The 20927-nt window shown below is 38.1% G+C and overlaps 1 protein-coding gene across 1 annotated transcript in view; it reads right to left on the bottom strand.

The window, feature by feature from the left end:
- Positions 1-20927, bottom strand: part of ZFHX4 (zinc finger homeobox 4) — a 155180-nt gene that overhangs the window by 106662 nt on the left and 27591 nt on the right. Inside the window, exon 3 of the mRNA XM_051610961.1 lies at positions 20652-20927. This exon is cut by the window's right edge and continues 227 nt beyond it. Coding sequence (XP_051466921.1) covers positions 20652-20927 — 276 coding nt within the window. The remainder of the gene's footprint in view (positions 1-20651) is intronic.

Below are 20927 nucleotides of genomic sequence, written 5' to 3'. Positions count from 1 at the left end.
TCTCTCAGCCTTTCCTCATAAGGGAGATGTTCCACTTCCTTCATCATCTTTGTGGCTCTGCGCTGGACTCTTTCAAGCAGTTCCCTGTCCTTCTTGAACTCAGGGGCCCAGAACTGGACACAATATTCCAGATGCAGCCTCACCAAGGCAGAATAGAGGGGGAGGAGAACCTCCCTTGACCCACTAACCACATCCTCTCTAATACACCCCAGGATGCCATTGGCCTTCTTGGCCACAAGGGCACATTGCTGGCTCATGGTCATCCTCCTGTGCACCAGCACCCCCAGGTCCCTTTCTCCTACACTGCTCTCCAGCAGGTCACCCCCAACCTGTACTGGTACATGGGGTTGTTCTTCCCAAGATGTATAAGTCTATACTTGCCCTTGTTGAATTTCATCAAATTTCTCCCTGCCCAACTCTCCAGCCTGTCTAGGTCTTGCTGAATGGCAGCACAGCCTTCTGGTGTGTCAGCCATACCTCCCAGTTTTGTGTCACCAGCAAACTTCCTGGGGGCACACTTTTCCCTCATCCAGGTCGTTGATGAAAATATTGAATAGTACTGGTCCCAGTACTGACCCCTGAGGGACTCCACTAGTCACAGACTTGCAACTAGATTTTGTCCCATTGACCACAACTCTCTGATTTCTTAATTTCAACCAGTTCATGATCCAAGAAATAGTTCATGAAGAAATAGTTGTGCAGACAAAAATCCTCTGCACCTTGGGGACACCCCACCTCAAGCACAGATGATTCTCCCTTAATGGTCTTGGGCATATGTTGATCAAGAAGGGTGATAGACTAGAACCCAGCAATACTTCACATGGGAGCACATGAGTGCACCCACTGGGCTGATGAACTACCATTCCAAAACTCTCCCCACTCCTGCATCCTCCCTACAAAAAAAAAGAATGGAGTCACTCAAGATTAATTTCATTTATGGCTCTCATGGCCTTCAGCTATTCATCAATACCACTTTATCATCAAATGTATCAAGAGTATCCGACAGATCTACAATAAAAGGCATGCCTTTAATAGTGTCTAAGGGGTAAAGAAATGCCTTGATGCCTGTGTCATCAAGTGCAGCTAGCAGCACTGATCCTCCCTGTCATCTTGCCTTTAAATACAGCAATTTGACTTGCAGGTGTATGGAAGGGACAGTAGTTTCACCAATTGATGCCTGAATGTGCATATTAAGTCAGTTCTAATTTGACTCTATCTTCTGTCAAGAAAGTGAGAGCAGGTTAGAGTTCCCATGTCAAATGCTCCGTATTTTTTTAATTGTTATTGACTTCAAATATTCTAAAACATACATATATGTTAATTTCAATAATTAACACAATTAGTCATGAATATTTAATGCGTCTTTCACTAAAGACTGAACAGTTTAAGAGACTGGTAATAGGAAACAATATTTATTTCCTTGGTGGGTTTAAGGATCCTGAAAATGAAAGAAATAAAAGATCTATTCCTGTTTATTGCTAGTACAGGGTTATTCCCTATAGTGATTTGGCCAGATTAAAAATCAGCATTTAAATAGGAGTCACCAATTCAAAAGGGTAGTTCAAATCTGGAGTGATTATAACACTTTTGCCTGCCAGATGTCTAGCAGTCCATCAGAAATGGTCTGTGACTCTCAATCTGCTTTTTGATTGGGGCATAAGTTATCAGAAGTCATTATTGCCCTTATCAGGACTGTTGGTATCAGCAGAAAAGCCAAGAAGTGATAGCCCAGGTATGAGTACCCCCTCTCCTTACCCTAGGAGCATGCTTGCATTCAAGTTATTATGATGGGAGATTCTGCACTGATGCTCTATAGTTAGCAGATATCAGTGATCTGCCCTTTGAGTGCAATCTTGAGAACTAAAATTCACTGAAATATTTTTTTTAATCAATGCACAAATTGAGACTAAAGTGTTTAAAGATACTGTTGAACTGCAAGAGACTTCTGAACCTTAGAATTAAAATAAACTCTGAGGATACAATCCTAAATTAAATTCTAGGTGGATTTTACATTTTAATCACCAAGTAAAAGTTAATTGTTTAAAATGCATTAATAGGTTTCTATATGTATCTACCATTGTTTATAATAATATTTATTATTATTTATAGCAGCGTGATTCACACAAGTTCCCAAAGGGTTAATGCAACTACATGAGCTGAAATTCATGAGCATAATCCTAAACAAGTGAGTTGAAGTTCTATCAGGTCTATTTCATAGCATCAGGGATTACTGCTAGCAGTCTAATCCTACTGAGCCTAAGGGAGGTACGTTGTATTGTATTTGAAATCCTGGCCAGGAAAGAACGGAAGGTTAAATGGGTGCCTTGCTCTGTAATCAAATATCACAGGCACTACTTATCTATTCAATGAACAACTAACGTAGAAAATCAATTAGGAAACAAATAGCTTCTTCTTTTGATTTTTTTTTTTTTTTTAATCTAACAAAAAGAGAGAGTGAGGAGTAAATGGTTTTGTAATATATGTTTAACAAAGCTATGTCATACTATCCACTATAAAATAATTCTATATGTAAGCTGGCAAACACTAACTAGAAGGCATAAAACACCCCATAGCAACTGCTGGTGTTTTAATGCTATTTCTTTAAGCACTAAGGCTATTTTCAGGGCTAGCGTGCATTCAAACATTAGCAATTGAGCATCTTCTCAACATACAAAGCAGCACACAGAAACTAAGCATACAAAAATATTAACTGACTGTAGATAACTGGACTGTGCTCAAATGAAATCACAAATACATATCTGGTTGTTTGTAACTGAACATCTTAAATTATGTATCAGTTCTGAAGAGCATTTCTTCAGCTGTGCATCATCTTTTGTTCACTTGGTTAAAATCCCAGGAGTACTGAAAAAGGCTGAAGCTCCTGCTGGTCTTTGTTTCCAGCAGGGAAAAGTCCCTTTTGGTGGTCTTGAGGTTAACACCCTACCCGCCCCCCCCTTCTCCCCCATACCTGTCATTCTGAATAGACTTCACAGTCTGTGCACACAGACAAACAGCCTGACCTGGCCAGCTAGCTTGACCCCTGGGCAGGAAGAAGATCACATCTGGTTATTAATACTGGGACATTAAAAAAATGTAATCTTCAAGGCTCTCAGAGAAGCAGGCTGGCAATTATACAGTATGCACTGGATGTGAGTTAAGGAGCATGTTAGCCTGATATTATGTCCGAGAATGCTAAAATGGTAATTTTGCTCTGATGAGTGGTTTCAAATACAGTCTCCCTCTCTGAAAGCTGAAAGAAGTTAGCCCAAAACACTTAAGTCTTCAGCTTTTCTGTTCTTACATTTCTCAGTTCTTAGTCTGTTTGACACAATTTTATAATGTAAAACATTTGTAGCTGAAAGCTGATATAACTATTGAAAAGGGATGATTTTACAGTAGAGGAAGGCACCTGATAAATGGAACAAAACCTCTTAATATTAAAATTGTGCTAAACATGCCCCCATTACATTATTTGATTATTTTACCACTATCCAGACTTTTTAGTTTGTTCATCCTAGACGTGCATATTAGGTGGTTTAAACGCCCTTAGTTTATATAATTGGCTAAATATACAGAAACACATTTGTAAGTGCTCATGATACACATTATATACACCTGCATATACACAAAGATTTATATAGGATAGATTTAACAGTGCCATGTGTGAAACCTTAGTGCCACAAAAGTCAGTGGAAAATTTACCTTCCACTTGAGTTGGGCTGTCTAAACCCTTTTGAAAACAACAACACAGTCTCATTGGGATTTGTATCGAGAATATGAAACCCCTGTTCAGATACCTTTATATAGCCAGATAATTATTTATCTTTGCCCCACTTGTCATGTCTAAAAGAGAATGAAAGACCATGGAATGGAGCTCTTATATGCTGTATCTTGTGGGCATCCTGGCCTTATTGATGTCACATGAAAGATTTTGGAACATCAGTGTGAACCCAGCACAGATCCAGCAGCCTTCACAGAGAATGTTCTGACCCTCCAAGGCACACTTCCATACCTGTCATATGAAAGATAGAGGAGCATGATCTTCCAAGAACTCTCAAGTCAGTCCTAGAAGATGGTGTCAACATAATGTTTGTGCTTTACACCAGACCTAGTATTGTAGTTATTACTAATGCTCTCAGCCCAGATAGTTTAAATCAGCTGCAATTAGTTTGGTTTTGCTGTAAACCACCATCCAGTCATTTTCCTTTCTTCCTTTCCAATGGAAAAATTTCCTTTCAAGTTACACTGGGCCAACACCCAGGACAGGCCTTCTACCAATGATGTGTTAATCTTGTGATCTGTGAGTATGAAAAAGGAGTTTTATAGCACTGGAGAAGGGAAGTTTCCAGCTTTCCAACAGAATGCTAGTGCTTGTTTTCAGCTCTGATAGGCCCTGAGATGTCAGACCTTCAAACTGAAACACTATTATGTATGGAAAAGCTATTAGAGGAAAAATTTAAGACATTTAAAAAAATATATTAGTCACAAAGTCACAGCAGTGTTTTTTTCCCCTTAGTATTAGTCAAGCTTGGCTTGGTATGTGCAGCCATATGAAAAAAAGAGTATTGATACAGTTAAAAAGTACTCTGCAAATTTCTAACATATTTTTCCTAATGCAAAATATGCAGGAGGTTCAAAATGCATGATAGTTTCCTGAGGGGTGGTCAGCATACCTTTTTCTGTCTTCATTCCTTAAAACAACACAGCCAGCTCAAGCTCAAGACAATAAAACCTTTATCCCACTCATCCCAAATAATTAAAAATGCATATTTGATAATGTAAACACACTCGCACATGTATAGACAAAAGAAACTGTGAAAGATTATGGGCAGGAAAGAAAAAAAAAAAATAAAGGAGTTTTGGGCTCGGCAAGAGCCAAATCGGACTAAGTACTGCAGAACTGAGGCTGTTTAGATGTAGATGGCACTGTGAAAAGAGACGTGTAGAGTTGGTGGTAGAGCAGGAAGAATGTGGTGAAGTGGTAAACACTGGCCCTATGTGTGCACAAATGAGGTTGCAGAGAGTAAACCACAAGGCAAGGATGACACTATGCACAGTCCAGAGGGAGCTGGCGTTTTGGAGTGAAATTCCAAGCTTGAGGCAAGAGAGGAAATGTTTCTGACAGGTTGGGGCCTTTCAGGGTGGAGGCTTTCTGGTTTTAAATAGTAGCTGCTTGAAAAATGCTCACAAATGTGTAATAACTTAGGAGAAGAAACAGGCCATGGATGAGGTGACATAGTATGTATTCTCATGAAGTATGTCATGGTTATCCAGTAACCTGTTTTGATCTGTAAAAGATATTTAGGGGGTGGATTTCACTCTAACAACACACACTCTGTATCAAACAGTGGAGCTATTTCTGTGAGAGGGAAAATACTTCCAAATTCAAATCTTCTCCTCTTTTTCACACCCTCTTTGCAGAGCAGTCTCTCTGACTCTTCCTTTGTAACTAGCCTTTTCTCTAGAACATCACAAACAGATGGAAAAACCCTAGAAATAAATTTTGGGACAAAAACAGAAGCAGTAACCATCAATTTCAGCAAGAAATTACCCAAATAACAGAACTTTTTGAACTGGATAAATTCTCACAGTAGTGACAAACCACAGTAGTCAAACCACAGGAGAGCTACGTCCCAGTCAATTGACAGAGTTAAGAAACACTGTCATTTTGGAAAACTCCTAGGCCAGCTCCATCCTTGGAGTAGCACTACTGAGCTCGGCAATACTAAAACAAAGATAGATTTGGCCCACATTCTTCCTGTCTCTTTTTTCTCATCACTATTTTAATAGGAAACAAACAATTTCTTGTAAAGCTTCAAACAAATCTTACAGAGGATAAAAGGTCATCAACCAGTAAAAACCCTGTATTTTTCCTGTATCTTTGCAAAGGTTTAGACTTGTTTAACAATATGTCCTAATTCATACTAAAGAAAACACCTCGCGGACTCTGCTCATGGCATTGGCAGCTGAATATCTTATCTTTGTGGTAAATCAAGGAAATAATCCTTCACCAAAAACTAAAGGCTAGATAAAAAGTTGGGGATGGGGTGTTTGAATGAGAGCCTACCAGATGTTGTAACAACTAAAATGAACAACCAGTGCTTGGAAACTACTGCAGTAGTTCCTCAAGTCCACAATGTACTGACACAGGCCAGCCAGGCTCCCTGTAGGTAAGCAGATGAGAAATGAAACCTACCTGAGCAAGGGATCAAACTACAGGATTGCAGTCAGACCCTAGAGTTTGTGACAGCAGCTGCTGCCCTTCTGTCCCAGATAAAAAGGTTCCGGCAGTCACCAGCATCCCCCTGAGCTGGCTCTACTTGGGAGCTCCCCACAGCTGCCTGGGCATGGGGGATTTCACTCTTACCAAGGACATACTGCTGTGTGCTCTTGCTACTGCTCTTCCCAGTGCTTCTCCGACACATCCCCTGCGTGGCATGCAGTGGGAAGCACAGGGCACACACACGAACAGTTACCCTGCTCTCCCCTGCATCAGGGAACTTGCATCAAATCTCCACTTTCTTTTCCTCCATTATGGCAGAAAGGGAGCTGAGCCAAGGTTAGAGACGGCTGTCCTGTGATGATATGTTTGTCGCAGGTTTCCTTATTTCAAGTCTTCTCCAAGGACTAATACCCTCTTTAAGAGCTTTGAACAGAAGTAAACTATTAGAAGATGCAAACTGCTACAGACAGTGAGAAACATTTAGAAGTATTTCATTTTATGGGAGCATAGGAAATAAAGACGGGAAAAAAACCAACAATTATGTACTTTAATTTTCCAGAAAGAGGGAGTGGGGAGAATCTAAAGTATTTCAAACTTAATTTTGTATAAAGATACTTGGTGAGCTACAGCCAAGATAAATGCATATCAACATGCCTCTTTTGCTTTAACTAATTAACTGTATTACAGGGCTCAGTAGTGACATTTCAGCAGTAATTGATCCTCTGATGCAATTTTTGTGTATTTCAGACTAGCCTATACATCCAGCCAAGGGGGCTGTTCAAGGACAGAGGCTGGCAATAAGCAAAGAGGAGCTGGTCACCACCTGAGAGTGACCTTGGACCCTGGGATGCTAAACACACACAATTAACAAGAGTCATTGGCACTCAGCATTTCTGAAAATCAGACCACTAATCCCTCCACTTTTAGCACTTCCTCCACCACTGGCAGGTAGCACAGCTAATTTGAATTCAGGTGATGACTGCCCTAAACTGGTATTTGTATATACTCACACAGGGAATTGGGAACTTCCTGCCTTGCTCAGAAATTAGTATTTCATTTCAAATTTTGCGCTGACTCGGTGGGGAGGACATCTGGCATCCTATTTTCACATTATTTTGTACTACATACAGGGTAACTTAGTTACTACATATTTCTTTCTCTTCTAAACCCTAATGTGAAAGGTTTTCATGTCAAGAAGCATGAAGGCCAGAACAATCCAAAAGTCAACGCAGCTCCCACAGTATGAGTTCAACCGCAACAGACATCCCGTCTGTATTTCATGGTGTACTGTAATAACAATCAATAATAAATTAAAGTTAGCACTGTACAGTATAAAAAGAGCACACTACAAAGAGTCCATTTGAATTAAACCCCAGTCCACAAGCAGAAAAAATATTTGCACCAGCAGATGAATATCTGGGGGAAATAACTGCAGATAGATAGCTAATTAGCTATTTCTGTTCTTCTGGCTTAACTAATAGTTAACTGCCTTCAGGCATTTGCACCCCAAGTCACTATGTATAGCCATAAATGTGGGAAAGCAACATGAGGCAGCTGTCTGAAGAGAGAGGCAATGTGACACATTAAACTGGATGATTCTTTCCTTCACTTAAATGAATTCTTTCACAGGGTAATTCAGAGCTGGAGTTTTTCTCTCTCAGCTAACTAAGCAGGAAGTGGCTTGACCACATAACATAGGCACCTGACACAGAGACAAAAGTCACGGATTAGAAACAGACAGAGACAGAAAACAATGGACAAGAACTAACAGGCCATTTAACAGACCAAAAGTTACCTGGTGGGTCTTCCCAGGACTGATCTTGAAGAAGGCATAAAAGAAGTCATGCCAGTAAAGACCAGCCAAAGAATCATCAGGAATGCCGGTGACAGTTTAAAGCAAGCTGGGCAGGCAGGTGAAATTCGGTACTGACAAATTAATCCAAGAAAATGTATATTAAAAGGAATAATTTGGACCAATCCAGCAAGCCACTGGTGGCTAAATTCAATGTGACTGCTCTAGGACACTTGGGCATCAGTATGAAGGGGAGCGTGGAAAGAGACATGCAATGTAAGGCAACATATTTCCAGAACAGAATGAAATAGGATTTGTTTAAAGCAGGTTATATTTTTGGATGCAAGAGGCACGGGACAGTAAAATCATACAGCTCCACTGAGAACAGTGTGTTCAGTTCTGAAATATCTGTATATCTGAAGAAAACTTTAGCAGGGGTAGGAGGAGTTCAGTGACCAGTGATGGGATTAGCAGAAATGTGGAAAAATTTCTACAAAAAGCAACACTGAATAGATTGAAATTCTTCGGTGCATGAATAGGGTAAATAAAAGAGAGACATGATAGAAAGATAATAATCATAAAGATTATTATGAAGATATAAAGATTATACAGAAAGATCATAAAGGAAGAACACATGATCTTTCTCACTCTATTACCAGATGAATAAACAAACAAAACTTAATAAATTAATGACAGAAATTTTTAAGAGCTGAAAAGTTATATTTATATGCAGGTTAAATTAACCTGGGGAATGCCTTCCCACTGCATGTGATTGAGCCAAGAGTTCAGTTTATAAACTGATTTGATGTCTGTGTATATATAACACCACCCAAAGACCACATTTGGGAAAACAAATATATATTGAATTCATATGATGTTAATTTATTGATCTTCAAGTATACAGGACATAGAAAAAGAAAAAGCATTTACCTGTGTGAGCAACATTATTCCATATTTGCCCATGAAAGATTTTTTTGTTCTGCTGAGAAGCAATTGTTGTTAGCCAGTCTGGAGCAAAGAGATTAGATAAGGTGGACTAATGGTATAATTTGCTGTGATAGGACAATGATTGCATACTTGGCCTATCAATATATTGTTGCTTCTAAAATAGCATTCTCTTCTGTTATGGACAGCTACTGCAAGAGATGTACCTGCCTAACTTCATTCACAATGGAGTATTTTTCATTAGGACAGGTTGGAGATACCTCATGATTAAGGAACCCAGAAACAGCTTTAAAGAAGAAGTAAATATTCTTTACACCCAGACCAAACCCTGATGGTTCCAGCCCTAAAGGTGTGTATAAGAAAATGATGAGTAACTGAGAGAAGGATGTTAGACCAGAAATGGAAATCCAACCTTTACTACAGCAGACACTAGCATATGTGGGCCTTTGTACAGTATTATATCAGGTGTCAGCAGCAGCCTGGAATATGTATGGACACAGTTTCAAATTCTGTTTATGCTCTTGGGAAGTGTCCACTTTTATAAGCACACACACCTGCCATTTTGCTTCCCCGCACTGCACCCTGTGCAGAAGAACCAGTCTGCAATAACTGCAACTCCCTCCCTAACGCTATTGTTTGACAGTATCTGTCCAAGTTCTCATGAGCATGAACTTCAGACTCCAACTCTAACTCATTCCTCCCAGTAACAAACACTCTATTAAACACACATACAGATAAATATAAGCAGACAGATAGGTAGATGTTTCTTCACATATGTAGAGAAATTAAGTTATATGCTTAATTACATTTCTATAAGGTCTATTTAGACTGCCAAACACATCGGGGGCCAATCTCTCACTCACCTCTGCTCAGTTAGAGACACTTTTTTTCTCCCCAAGTTCATGCTCTGTTTCCTAATCCAGATAGTATAGAGCTTATGTTACAAAGCTATTAGGATAAACAACTACTAGCAGTGAAGGAGAGACATTTGTTTAGTTCCTGTTGTGAACACATGAGGCACAAAGCTTTTGTATCTTCAGAGGACAAAAGCTGAGGGAACTTGGATACAGGCTTCAACTCTAACATGAAATTTCAGGGGTTTCCTTTTAACAATTACCAAGTCAACTCTCTTCCTCATCATAAATAAATACTACATTCATACAACTCTTCAAAACCAGTGTTGCTCTTGTCCTCTGTATACACCAGAATGCTCTAGGTAAACCTTACCATCTGTTTGATACTTCTGAGGTGGCTGAGGCCACAGAATATGACCTGCTCAGGGAAGAACTCATGAACGAAAAGAAACACCCTAGAAAGACTTCTGGATCCACGTCCTACATGTAATACTTTGAGTCACAGATGATCCCACTAATGTATATTTTATTTTCAAGAAATTAAAACAAACAAACAAAAAACCCAAAACATTCAAAGAGATTACAAAGTGTTTAACTGAGAAAGTATTTGCTCTTTCTCAAAAATACCCATCAGGAGTCCTAATGACTAGTTCTGAAGATTTTTACCCCTTGAGTTATAGAAGCCACAGAAATTCAAGTATCGTGATGATACTGGTGGAGCCTGACATGCTACAAGAAATACCAGTGAATATAGCAAAAGGGAGACAGAGCACATTGACAGCATATCCAATTTATCATCTCTTATTAGACTATCTTAGCAAGTCAAAAACTGACAAAGGATACCCGCAACTTAGACAGAACACTTATTTCTGAGATGGATCTACAACAATGTTAGTCCCAGAGGCCAAGACAGTAGTGCTATTGAATGCCCAGTGACTCCAGGTCATAAATTTGATAAAATTAGTTTTAAAATATTTTTTGTGGCCTGTGATCTTTGTCATCTGAGAAATTACTTCAGAAGTACCTGCTCTGATATATCCCTGCAGGGTCCTGTCTTCCTCCTTGGGTCAAAGATTTTCAGTCACAGAAGTTCCTGGACAAATAAGGACACCCTTGCAAGTTTGGCCTCTTTTTTTCCACTAGCTTCATTCTTCCTAATTTCCAGTCATTCATTAGCTGCATACATAGCTGCAAATGCCAAAGGGTGTTTCCAAAATAGTAACATCTAGATACTAAAATCTGTCTCATTTCAGTAGTAAAGCAAGCTTTTTTCCATTCTCTCATCACTAGCAAACACAAGAGGAAGAATACCAAGATCCTCCTTAGACATTGTTTCATTGTTCTAGCTGTAAAAATATCAAGCTTCTGGCCATTCACAAAGTGTTTATTCAATGAGAAAACTTTAGTATTTTTGCCTCAAACTATCTCCCAGAGAGTATGTTTTTATCTAGGTTACACAGAAAATAGTAACATTTTTGTTTGAATAGGATGAAGTTACATCAGGGGAAGTTCAGACTGGACACATTTGGAAACGGTTCTTTAACGAGAGGGTGGTCAATCATTGGAACAGGCTCCCTGCAGAAGTGGTCACAGCATCAAGCCTGTCAAGGAGTCCAAGCAGTGTCTGGATGATGTTCTTACATCATATGATTTAGTTTTAGGTAGTCCTGTGAGGAGCAGGAAGTTGGACTTGATTATTCTTACTGGTCCCTTCCAATTCTAGATGTTCTCATTCTATGATTCTAAGAGTCTATGAAGAAGGGCCCTTCCTTCTCTTTTGCCATTAGGATCCAGAGTTATGCATTTAGCATAAGGATAATAACATCAGTCATACCCGGTATGATATTTGAGCTAGTTACAGTTTTTCAGGATTTCTCATGGAAAGCATCTTCCTTCTTAATAAAGCAGTTTGGAGACAAATGACCTCCCCCACTCCCCCTGCCAAGGACTGCTATAGGCCCAATCAGAAGTTTAGGATATCAATGGAAAAATGCCTTACATGTCAAACAACTTTAGAACAAGATGATATAGATCACTGGAAGTGCCTGATAAAGTTCTGGTAAGAAGGATTTCCACTGTAAGCCTTTGTTTTAAGCAGAGTCACCACAACAGGATTGATCTTGAACTTCCTCTGAATAGCTAATTTTTCTGTTAAAAGTTTGGACACAAACTATCCCCAAACAGCAGACTTTCTGCTACCCTTTATGGGTAGAGGTGGTTCTATGGTACTTCTCTCCAGGAGCAATGCAAAAAAGCAGCATATGTTCTTCTTCTTTGGGAGAATTTATAAGGGAGAAAGAGAGTTGACAAATAAATGCTCTTCTTTGGGCAGACCCCTGAATACTGTCCCTATATGCCAGGTTGCCTTCACAGAATCCAACAATAAACCAGTACTTACATATTCATGTATTTTAGCTACACTAATCATGCTAACAGCATGGTTTGATTAATGCTCAGGGATAACAGATTTAAATAGAAAAAAATGAACATTTTTTATTAGGTAACTGATGGAGTCAAATATCCACTCTTGGAATAAGATTAGCATATACCATTCATGTCTCCCATTAGCAATATGTAGTTTCCTACTCATGCATATAAGCAAAGAATATTGCTCATACCCTCCGTATGTGACAAAACCATTTTTTTCCCTATTTTTGTCACTGCTATTGCAGGAGGATGCCCCAGGCATGGGAATCTGCACACTTCATCATTCAAGGACTACCTTTGCTCAATTTTTGTTTCTTTCAATGCCCCCTGCCTTTAAAAGCTAAAGATTATCTTAATGCCTTCCCTCCCACAGGGAGAGTAACACATAGAGTTTCCCCTGAGGCTATGGTGCACAATACTCTCTGTATCTGTCTGCTGCATAAGTGCAGGGCTGGCACCTTCTGCTGCAGACCAAGGGGGTCATTTCCATGACATCCTCCTTCATAACTCCACAAAGTGAGGGTCTTACAGTTCTTAGCAAAGCTTCCCTTTCTTTATATATCATCATGAGAACGTACCATCATCATTCTGCACTATCTGCCTGTATTAAGTACACCAGCCTAACAGATAGATCAACAGGATCAAAAATATTACAAGCTATGAATTGTAATGTATGTTTTATTAACATAAAAACCCTACCCACATTTAATTACTACCTATTTCCTGTTGTGCTGTGTTGTATTTTGCCCACAAACATACACATGGAAGTTTATCCAGTAAAATATGTCCCCTGTATCATGCCAAATTCTGCTAAAGGCAACAGATTTAGTGTTACTCAACATTTCACATCAGCCTCTTCACTATCCTTCCTTATAAAAAATCTTAATGGAGCATTGCTTTACTGGTAACCAAAAGGAAAAAATAAATGAAGAAAATTAATTTGTCTCTCTAGAAAGATTTACATGTATAGAACCAATACAATCTCAAGAAATTTGTTTCAAACAGCTGAAAGCTCAGTTCTGCACATGGGTCTCTTAAGGTTTTATTCCCATCAACCCTGACAGTACACCACCCTCCCGTTTCTCAGTTTGCCTGGATGGACTGACAAATGCATAGACAAAGGGAAAGATTCTTCCAAATCCCTCATCAAAAGCAATAACAAAGCTGAAGTACACATATGCATGTCAAAATATAACTTTCCTGTCATGTCTCAGTCTATTTTTTTTTTTTTTTTTTTGTGCTCATTCTTAAGTACATGGAGGAAATGGTAGAGAAAAATGCCACCTGGGAAAGTCTGGTAAACTGTAATTACAAATTTTAGAGAAGACACCTGTAGTGTGTTGCATAATACCAGTTGAAATCTCCTGAGGGTAACAAGAAAATCTATGTTGCAAGGCTAGGAGGGAGTGGCTTCTAAATCCATAGCTGCAATCTACTTATGCACATATACACAAGCACTCACATTGGTATAATACTCTTACATACACTGTACACTGCACCTCTACTTTGAATCTCAGTCAGAAATAATTACATATTTCTCTTAACATCAGAACAAAAGAACTCCAGGCACAAAAGAAGCTGTTATACAGCCATTTTGTGTGTTGAGCATCCTGAATAAATGAGGCTGATCCTCTTTATGCTGCCTTTGCTCTCCTCGTTGTGCAGTCTTCCTGCTCTGCAAGACGAGCTATGAGCTCAGGCTCCACTGGGCAAGTTGTGCATTCCATGTCCAAATAATCCGGTACAGACTTCTTTCAAAGAGTAGCCTTATACATTCTCACCTGGGATAGCACTCAAATTGGGATACTGGACATCATTTCAATGGAAAAGCATGGGGATTCTCTAAACCATTATTTGAGACTACCTTTCTCCTTTAGCAGTATACCATAGGCTGAATAAAATGAAGGCTATTTTTTACAAGGACCGTTATGTAGGACTGAGAGCCAAAAAACTGACTGTCCAATTAAATATACATTAAATATAAAAATTATTTCTCTAATATTATATTTTAAACTTAAAATAAAAAATAATAGGATTAAAATTACTACTCTGCTACTCCACAAATTGCCTGGGTTTGTTTGAGTTTTTTAAATAAATGTACTTGTCTAGAGTGTGTAAGTACATACAGTAGGCATATATCTTATGTATAACTATGTATAGCTCACTACATAATGCTTCCTTTGAAGATTTGTTTCTTTTTATACATGTAAGTACAACAGCATAATCTGAATTACAGTAACTAAAATGTGCAGCGGACATTAGACTTCATAAGACATTTAAAGCCTTAAACGAACATAAACCTGAAAGTACTGTAAAAATTGAGATATCCTCTATCATGAGGTTTATGTTTAGTAACAAATTAGAATAACTTTTGTTTATCACTGAAAACAAGCTTTCTTCACCTAAACAAACAACAACAATAACATTAAGCAAAACATGCTTTGGCTCCTCAGATGTTCAGACATATTCCAATTTCCTTTCCATATTTTTTTTTTTGTATGCAAATCAATGCTGCACAATTTCCTGACCTCTTTTACCATCATACTGGGATAATGACAGTCCAGTAATTGGACTGGCACATATCTGGGATACTTTATTTTAAATTAAAAAGTTAGTGGATAACAACTGAAATGAAAAGAATGTGACTTTCTGTTAATTCTGGACTGATCAAGTATCAACAATTCATGCCAAACAGACTAAAGCAAACAAAGTGATTGGGACTGTTAGTCCATTCATCCCCGTATGCATGCACTTCACAACCCCTACCTCAGTTGTTAATTCCTAACAACAATGCTTTCATCCAGAACAAGGATAATGAGAAAAACCCAAGCAGTGTTCCTTGGGGAACTGTTACACTAAAAGTTACCTAAGGACTAAATCCCACTTGTGCCTCCTGCACGTGATAAAGATGAGCAAAGCATTCAGTATCTCTCTGATTTAAAATCCAAATACGCAAACAGCATTAACGGAATCCAGACAGACTCTTCTGCTTTGCTGATGGCAGATACAGAAAAAAAAACAAACAACCTAGTTGAATTAAGCTTTTGACTTTGAACCAGCAGAGAAGTGGGCACTTTGCTTTCAAAAAGCAGTGTGCACCCCAGCTAAAGAGCAGGTGCTGTGTGGTATTTGCATTTCCTGCAGAGGATGCTAGCTAGCAGGACCAGCCAGCTGACCGTGAAAATTCTTGGCCCTAAGTGACCCAAGGACAGACTATAAATCCATCCTATAAAATATAGTAAAAGCCTTGTTTGTTCTTCCAGCCTTTCAATATGTGATGTTATACATTTGTGATTATCTCATTTTATTGGGCTCTTTAGAAAGCTGTTTATGATCATTCGTGGGCAAAACAAAGGCTCATTGTAAACTCTTTTAAATAAGTTGGAAGGTCAATATGAAACAAAAGGCACCACTTTCATGACTGCTACATGCAAGCTATGCTTGTGTGTGTAATATTACAATGCATTTCAGCAAAGGGATAGAGTCCCAGTTAATTAGAAAGCTAACATATAATAGTATTGCATTAGCAGACCAAGAAATTCCTATTGAATTGCATACATCTGAAAACAGAAAGACGTGCTTGTGCTGAAAGTTAATTATCTTGGCAAAAACTGTGAGGGCCAGATTCTCTGAAGACATAAACACAAAGCTCTGTTTTACACTCCTGAGGATATAATTCTTTGTTTATTCAGACAACCCCCATCAGATAAAACTTACAATTTGGATTCACTAATTTGCCTTATTATTTATGGTATCTACAGCTAAGTAACACAATTGCTACTCAGTTTGTGAGCAGGAAAAAGAATACTGCTGATCGACAAATACAAGGTCTGAATGAGAAAATCATCATGCTCTGCTAGGTTAAAATGTTAATGCTGTTGGATTGCGCTCTAGGCAAAGAAGACAAGCTTTTTGCAAGGACAGTTCAGACTGAAAATATTTTTTATGTGTTCAAAATAAAACATTATGGTAAAAATGAATACAGCTTTGTTTGTTTTTTCAGTCATCGTTAGCAATAGACATAAAGGTATTCTGTTTTTCAGCCCATATGGAAAGATCATCAACACTTTCTGCTTCTGGGTCCTTTGCCAAATACCGTATCCCACATGCCTTTTACCTTAAAACATAAAAGAAAAGGTGTTGTTCTGGTCAAATAAAGAAATAATTTTTACTAGCATACGTCTAATGTTAAAGCTGCCTAAATCCTGCCAAAGACATTAAACACCATCTGCAAAACAGATTTTCATTAAATTGATCAGTTTAAAGTTAAGCAACTAGGCAGATGATGCTTTTGAGCTAACCTTTAACCTTTAACCTTCTTAAACTGCAATCAGGTCACTCTTTTTGGGTAATATCTTTGCCGTTTGAGAACACAAGAGGTAAAGTGATCTATCCAAATTGAACTGACAATCATAGCATTAATAGTGTTATGGATCAATATTTTGTCAATAAAGGGAAAACCAAGCTATTTTTCCCACAGCTGAGTATTACTTTGCTAACTGCTGCTTGTCACTATCCCTGAGCTCCTAAACAGTTACATGAATGACACAATCAGCAGTAAATATCCAATATAAAAATAGTCTTTTAAAGCTATGATCAGATTATTCAATAGTATTTTGATAGACTAATGTTATTTATTTATTTATTATTAGAAATTTACCCTGTCATTCAGTTACTTGGTTAACTAAAACTTCTTTTCATCTACTCCAGTTTACTTTGCAAAAAGGCTGCCCTGTATTTACATATATTTGAAACTATTTTATGAGCACAGGACATGATCTATGCAGTTTCCTGAATCAAAGGCTATTTGACTAAACTACAAAATGGCTTCCTTAAGACCAGTTCCAGCTATATAGGCTTCATATCGATAGGGATGGATCACTGTCCTGCCTCGGCTTCCCAAATCTGCAGAGGTTGAATGCTTCCTCCTGCAGCATGGAAATGCACTCTGTTGCTATACAAGCTTTCTCTGTTTACTTGTGGAGTCACTAAATGCTTCTTGATGGATGCTGCAAAGGACTCACAACTCCTGCGTGGTTTAATTTGCTAATACCAAGCTCCACAATTCCAAATGTAAGTCTTTGGGAAATTCATTTAGCCCAAGCTGAGTTCACTCAGGGTAAGGCCCTCTTTGTTCTGGTTCCTAGCAGCAGCATTAGCAAAACTGTCTGAATACTGTAATTCTGTAAGAAGCAATCAGGCCATTTCTTTTTTTAAATAACTTAGAAAACAGCCAAAGGTTTTACTTTGCCACATTTAGAACCTAATTCTAAAAGTGACATTTTAGTACTGCCTAAAATTATACAGCTTCAGAAGAGAAGGTCTGATGTTCATGGTTGTTTTAAAAGCTGCGGTTATGAAAAGACACCCTTTTCTTCCATCAATAGTTAGGCACAGGAAAAGAAATCAAGCTGTTATTGCAACATTTATAAAAAGAAAATTCTCAAAACTATAAAATTTAAATAAATATAGATGACTAAAGAAAAAACTTTGAGGTACTTGACAAAGCAAAGGAACAAAGTCACAGATTCTTTTTCAGTGCTTTCAGATGGTTTTAGTATTAAAGTTGTTATTGCCAAATCATATTCACAGCACCTTAATTTTAAAAGAGTTAGAGGAGCTGCTTGAATATAATCACAATTCATTCATATTCAATATCACTCCCAAGGCATATATCTATTAATCATACAAATTAATGTGTGTTATTTTCCTTAGCTGGTCCAAAAATTTATCTGATGTATCAAGAAGAAAAAAGTTTATAACTCTTAATGCCAACAGCTTCACCAAGATCTGACAAAACCATCAAGTTTGCTAGCAGATAACTATACAGACTTTCAGAATCTCTTTTATTTCCACCTTGTGGCCTGAATGTACACCCACAAAGTAAAGTTTACTGTGTGACATAGAGAGGTATTACATTCTGTTATAAAGCACATACCACTAGAAATCTTGGTTATTAGGGACACATTGTAGTACTGCCAACCCCAAATCTTAAATAATAATAATACCCAATTTATATTTTAAATAAGTCATCCCTCTCCAAATTAGCCTTAAAATGAGATTATATTAAATCGTTTGTGCAGTTATACATGCTATTGCTTTCTGAAGTTGTTAAGCCTGGAAGCATTCAAATCTCCAAGCTTCTTTCAGAAGTCATGTGAGACAGAAAGTTTTTAAAAAGCTGTTATTTTTACTAGCAATCCTAGGAACAGGTCTTTAAAAACACATGTATCAGGAGACTTGCAGCTCTCTGGTTACCAGCACTACACTTGCAGTTGTCCTTCTGCAGGACACGAAGCTTAGAGGGTATCTATGTGCTTATTTTTCACAGAGATGTTTTTCACCCTAACCAATTCAGAGGCTGAACTTCAAAAGGTTAGCAATGATGATTTGCCATGTGTGATACCTGCACCACATAGGCACTACTGAATTGCTCAGTATAACAAACCAGGATCTGGCATGAACCAGGTGCAGCAGCAGGACATTTTCAGCCATGAGGGCTAAGAGCTCTCTTAGTACACTAAATCAAAAGGTTTGTAGGACTTGCTGCAAATCCAAACATATTTGACCAGGTTTTCTCTTGGTATTAAGTCGAGTGAGTGAATGTGGTGCTGTTTTAAGTAGATGGTTTGTACCTTGAAACTCCATAGCTGTATCTGTAGCTTTGTTAAAAAATAAGCAACTGGCATTTTACATTCAACAGTCTCTTAAGTTTTGGCAGGGAAGCCAGTTGAGAACAGTCCTCTGCATTCCCATCTCCAATTCTGTAATTTCAATCTGTGACATGGTTTGCAGCAGCATCTCTCTGAATGGTAGCATTATTAAAAAGATCATTGAAGTAATCTGGATTAACACTCCAAAGAAGAGACAGGAACCAACTATGTTCAGCCCAGGTAATTTAAAAAACCCGATTTAGAGTGTTGCTCCATCATCAGCATAATCAGAGGGAGCAAGGAACCCCTTCATGGAAGACAGGGAGCAAAAGTTCTGAAAGAAGTTTTGCTGCAGAGGCAGGTGAACTCTGACACCATACTCTCAGCTCTTTTGGCACTCTTCAAAACAGGACTTTGGATGTTTAAAAATCCAACAACAAATAAGCACAAAAACTCCCCAACTCCCTATAGTTAAGGAAAAATGCAATTAAAAAATTCATTATTAAATTAGCAGAGCAGCCAGCACTGTAGGACAATATAATAAACCTGATCATGTGTTACTGACATTTTTGTCCATAGCAGATCCACCAAGGTTACAACAATTAGGTGATAAAATCCATGTTACTGCCAGTGCACCCTGTGTTAACTGAGAAGAACCATTTTGAACATGGTTGAACACCAGCAAAATATTATTTCTTGCTTAAACTAGAGGTTTGCTGAGGCTTTCCTGTATTTGTTCTGTGTACGCATTTTCAATATGATTAGAAAACCAGCATAGTTGCTGTAATCAGCATATGACTCCTGATAGTTTAGTTATCACAGATTTCTAGTATAAATCAATAGATAACACTTGCAAAATGGATTTTCTAATCATATTTAGAGCTTGTTACAGTGACTAATGGTTTGCAATATTTCCTGAATTTTTATATCCCCTAGACAAAAGAAGTTTTTAATAAGTTACAAAGTTATTCATCTTGGAAATGAATGTGTTATATTTTGTACATGAACCAAGACAATCAAGCCAATCCAGTAAACACTGCAGAAAATAAGTTAGCCCATAATTAGGGTTTGGAAAAAGTCATGACAAGTTGTGTAATAAATGGTATTCATCACTCCCACATATTCATTATAGCCACATAGTTTTTTCCAGTAAAGATAAAAATATAGTTGCCATTCTACTAACGTATTTATCTACACCACACCCTTTCATGTTTGTGAAAAATCATTACTGGCTTGGAAAAGAAAGGAAGACAAAAGGATGACATTGCTTAATTTTGAATATCCTTGGTAATGCTGTGGCATATTTCATGTGCTTACTGAAAATACTGATGTAAAATAACTAGGTTGTGGTAGATTATGGCTGAAGAAATATATATGCCAGAAAGTGATCTCCATTCCAAGGCACAGTATGGAAAAATCGTAATTTTCCATAATGTCTGTCAAGCTTCTGATCAAAATGTAATAGACAAAGTCTGAAAAGATTATAAGATATCTAAACCCCACCCCTAGACATGTATTATGAGAGAACTTGAAAAAACAACTTACGTTCCCTATGTTCTCAGTAAGTGCATCCTAAACAGGCCCCCAGGTGAATCAACACAGCTCCTCCCTAAGCAGCCCACATAGATTTGTTCGATTAAACACGTGTTCAGTAAACATTTATTCTGCTGATTAATCAAAGTCTTGTTCGATTAGCACTGAAAGAGTTCATTTCCTAGTCTACTTGGTGCTGACTGAAATTACTGTCACTGGCTTACCTTATACAGTTTCAGGGCTGCCTCATGCCTGTGATTGGTAGTATGCAAGCGCAGTTTATCCACGCTGTTGGTGTAGTAGTCACAGGCGTTACATTTTAGATGAACTGGGTTGCCAATGGCAATACACTTTAGCCTCCACTCATTAGTTTTGCCCCCTTCTTTAATGTGAGCCACCAGTTGATATTTCTGCATATGTTTGTCAGTCTTGCAGTGGAGCTGGAAGTTTGCTTTGAGTTGAGTGTTGTAGTTACAGAGCTTGCACTGGTAGATGTCTCC

This window comes from Apus apus, chromosome 2 (assembly GCF_020740795.1).
Source record: "Apus apus isolate bApuApu2 chromosome 2, bApuApu2.pri.cur, whole genome shotgun sequence".
Taxonomy (NCBI): Eukaryota; Metazoa; Chordata; class Aves; order Apodiformes; family Apodidae; genus Apus; species Apus apus.
The sequence above is the reverse complement of the archived record's forward strand: the minus strand, read 5'-3'. Positions and strand labels throughout refer to the sequence as shown.